The sequence below is a fragment of the Helianthus annuus genome, chromosome 16, assembly GCF_002127325.2.
Source record: "Helianthus annuus cultivar XRQ/B chromosome 16, HanXRQr2.0-SUNRISE, whole genome shotgun sequence".
Classification (NCBI taxonomy): domain Eukaryota; kingdom Viridiplantae; phylum Streptophyta; class Magnoliopsida; order Asterales; family Asteraceae; genus Helianthus; species Helianthus annuus.
This window is the reverse complement of record NC_035448.2, coordinates 93263088-93267014: the sequence shown is the minus strand read 5'-3', so window position 1 is coordinate 93267014 and position 3927 is coordinate 93263088. Positions and strand designations below refer to the sequence as shown.

General features: G+C 33.7%; 1 protein-coding gene across 1 annotated transcript; it reads right to left on the bottom strand.

Annotated features, from left to right (window-relative positions):
- Window positions 1-369: 369 nt before the first annotated feature.
- Window positions 370-3657, bottom strand: LOC110919150. Its single transcript, XM_022163430.1, has 5 exons — window positions 3450-3657; window positions 2571-3347; window positions 2131-2451; window positions 1902-2033; window positions 370-1724 (listed from the first exon to the last, which is right to left on the bottom strand). Exons 1-5 carry the CDS (start codon window positions 3655-3657, stop codon window positions 370-372), a joined length of 2793 nt encoding a protein of 930 aa, XP_022019122.1.
- Between the last annotated feature and the right edge of the window lie 270 nt (window positions 3658-3927).

Here is a 3927-nt window from a genome sequence, read left to right as displayed (position 1 = left end):
GTTGGTATCTTATATAATTAGAAATCATTTATAATATTTTGTTCACTATCAATATGAACTCCTAAAAATTTATTCTTTTAAAGCAATATTTCTTCATTAATAATCTTTACTCTTGGATAGAATGAACCTATATATTAGCATCCAATAATTTAAAAAAGTTTATTTGGTAATTGATGACTTAATAATGATATTAACAATAATGAATAAATTTATAAAAATACATAAGACATAATAAATTTTTTGAAACTTAATACAGTAGTTTTGACTTTATTCACCTTGTTGACAAACAACACTATTACACTTCAAGTGGAAAAACCAAAAAAATAAAATAAAAATATCAAATATATGAAAATGAAATACATTATTAAATTATAAGTTATGAAAAATCTCCTTGTACACTACATTAGATGTCTTCGCTGTAGGTTTACCATCGCAATCAAATGATAAAATTTTAACACCTTGCCTGCTCTTGACTCTGGATAACGCCACATACAATTGACCGTGAGTAAATACAGGATCTTTTAAGTATAAACCAACTCTAGATAGCGACTGTCCTTGACTCTTGTTAATTGTCATAGCAAAACAAACTGTTAACGGAAATTGCCTTCTTTGAAATTGAAAAGGTATCTTTTTGTCTGAAGGAACCATACTAATTCTTGGAATAAAAACTCTTGTGCCGATATTTCCGCCAGATATCACTTCCGCTTCAATTACTCGTTTACCAAGAAAGGTTACTTGAAGTCTAGTACCATTACATAGTCCGTTTTGTTGATCAATGTTTCGAAGAAGCATCACAGGAACACCAACTTTAAGAACCAACCTATGGTTAGGTAAACCGGAAATTTTAAGAGCATTTAAATTGTCAGGAGAGTATAGACCTTGTTGAAAAGAATCAAGAACTTGTTCTGTTTGACATATACTGTCACAGCTCAAATACTCTTTTTCTTCACCTGGAAATAATGAAAGTAATCGATTATTAATCTCATGAACTACTTCATTCCTTGGTGCTAAAATTGCTCTCTCTGAAAAGAATCCAGGATTTTTATACTGATGTAAAATTGAAGGATAAACAAAGTCAATTAAACTTTGAATTGGATCATCTGAGTCGGTAATTACTAAATCATCGGGTAACTCTATAAACGCTTCACCATCGTTTTCTGAACCAATGTTTCCTTCACCAATATCAAGTAGCCATTTTGCAAACTTCTGAATGGAATCACTGTTAGATGACTCAGCTCCAATTCTCAACCTCATGTTTTTTATTAACTTTAAAACCTTGCATTCAGACCATAGATATGAAGAACTCAAAGATGAATTAACAATCTGCTGCCTCGTACCATTTGGAATAACGGGTAGTATTTGTCTAAAGTCACCACCAAACACAATAACTTTACTTCCAAATGGTAGCTCAGAAGAGTTATTCGTAGAAGACGACAGAATGTCTTTCATTGTTCGATCTAGTGCCTCAAACGCATGTTTGTGCACCATAGGGGCTTCATCCCATATAATCAAATTTGACTCTTTTAAAAGATTAGCAACATCATCGTTCGGCTTAATGAAGCACATGGAATCTTCTGTCAAGTTTATGGGAATTTTAAATCTAGAATGTGCTGTCCGTCCTCTAGATAACAATAATGAAGCAATACCACTTGAAGCAACGTTCAACACTATCTGACCTTTAGATCTGATTGCAGCAGCCAAGGTCTTCCACAAAAAAGTCTTCCCTGTCCCACCGTAACCATATACAAAAAACAACCCTCCATTCTAGCATTCGACTGCATTCACAATTTGGTTAAAAACGTTTAACTGCTCTTCAGTTAAAGATTCTTTCAATAGAGTAAACTCACTTTTCAACTCATGTGTGTCATGCGATAATTCCTCATTGATTAGACGATTAGTACCTTGACGTAGCGAATCATCGTCTGGAAAGGGCATCGTAGAAAATTTACTTAATGTAGACCCATTGGAAATTAAATAATTCTCAATTTCCACCAAAATTAGATTCTTCAAATGATGTTCATGAATAATTAGATCTACAAAAAGTATAAAATAAAATTAAACATATGATGAATCAAAATATATAAAGAAAAAAAAATAAGTACTTGATATGAAAATAAAATACTAACTTACCAGGGCTATGTGTGTCTTTACGACGCTTGAATAGAATATCGTCTACTAGTAAGTGCCAAGTTTTTTCCCACACGAATTCAGGTCTTGATAGCGTATTTGTTAAAAGCAATGTCGCAAATAATGATCTTAAATACCGACAATGAGCTTCAAAACTTGCTTCCTTAATGGCTTCAACATATTCGTTGTCATCATCTAAAAGACCCATAGCATAACATGCATCTTTAAATGTGGGAAATACTTGTCCGTTCACTGTTCGAATCTCTTCAAATGATTTAGGACCTCTAACTTTATTTAGGAGAATCCTTAAATAGTAAGGTTCTCCTGAAGCAATCGAAACAGAATGAACTCTACCAACAGTTTATACCTTTTCCGCACTTGCCAACGTCTATCTTTTAAGTTCCAAACATACTTGGTTGGGAACTCCACATAACTCAGTTTACGTGCTTCTTCATCACGTTCATTTAAACGCATCCATTGCAAAAAAATAAATGAAGCAACAGTTGGTTTGTTCAAGACATCTTCAATATCATCATCTTCACCGTATACTACATTGTGTTGACCAGGTAAATGAAAAGGTAGCCTCATTACAGCAGGATATCTATAATGAACTTCGTTTGCAAAAATTCTCCAAGACGCTTCACAGGCTGATATGTATCTACAATCGTAGTATTGTTTGATCTCATCATTTATTTTCTGATTGCTAGTACCGGTTGAATCAGTATACAAAACAGCCGTAGCACGGTCAGGTCCTTTGTTAATGTACTTAAAAAGATACTTTATCGAACCAGCCTGGTTACACCATTCAACATTAATGTGTGCTTGGTATCTTTTTAATAGACCTTTGTTGTAAGGGACGACGCTTCGGTTGTCTAATTGAACACCTTTTTTCATAACAGTGTGACCAGAATCTCGCCTTCGATATACAGGAAAACCGCTTGAGTCAATAATTGTATGATCCGAAAATTTTTTGGGAAATCGTTTTGAACATTTGTTGTCAACCATGCAAGGACAGCTCAGATTAGCAGCACCACAAGGACCATGAATCATATACTCAGACACAAGATAATGCAACTGAGGATCTTCAGATTTATCCGGAATTTCGGCAGAAACAAAAGGATCAATATGATCTACAGTGGGAAGTTTGTGATCCACCTTCATGAATAAACAAATGTGTGCATGCGGTAGGCCACGTTTTTGAAATTCAACGGTATAAACAACTACAAAATAAAAATGATGTGTAGGTAATATACTAAATAAAATTAGATATAAATAATAATAAAAACTGTACATGAAGTAGAAAACTAAGAAAAATTTTATACCAGCATTGATTTCACCAAAAAATTTATTATCCTTTATATCCTTAATCATTGAATCCAGCTTCATCTTGAACAATCGACATATAATATCAGGCCTGTCTTCTGCTTTAATGGATGTATCTTTAAGAAATCTTGAAACTTCAGGCCATTTTGGATTGCATGTAATGGTTATGAAAAAATCTGGGTATCCAAACCACTTACATAACGCCATAGCATCGAGGTAGTTTTGTTGCATGAACCGAGCACCTCCAGTAAAAGATGAAGGTAATATTACCTTTTGACCAGTGTTTGATAAATTTTGTTTACCATTGTTGATGCGTGTGTAGTGTAATATATTTTTGATGAGTATTTAAGCCCCTTTTTACACTTTTAGCCAAGTTTTAAATTTATAAAACACGATATTTACTAACACTAAACACACATATGGGCAAGTGCACCCATCGTGGACGTAGTATAGTGTTGGTAAGATACCGAGGTCGTC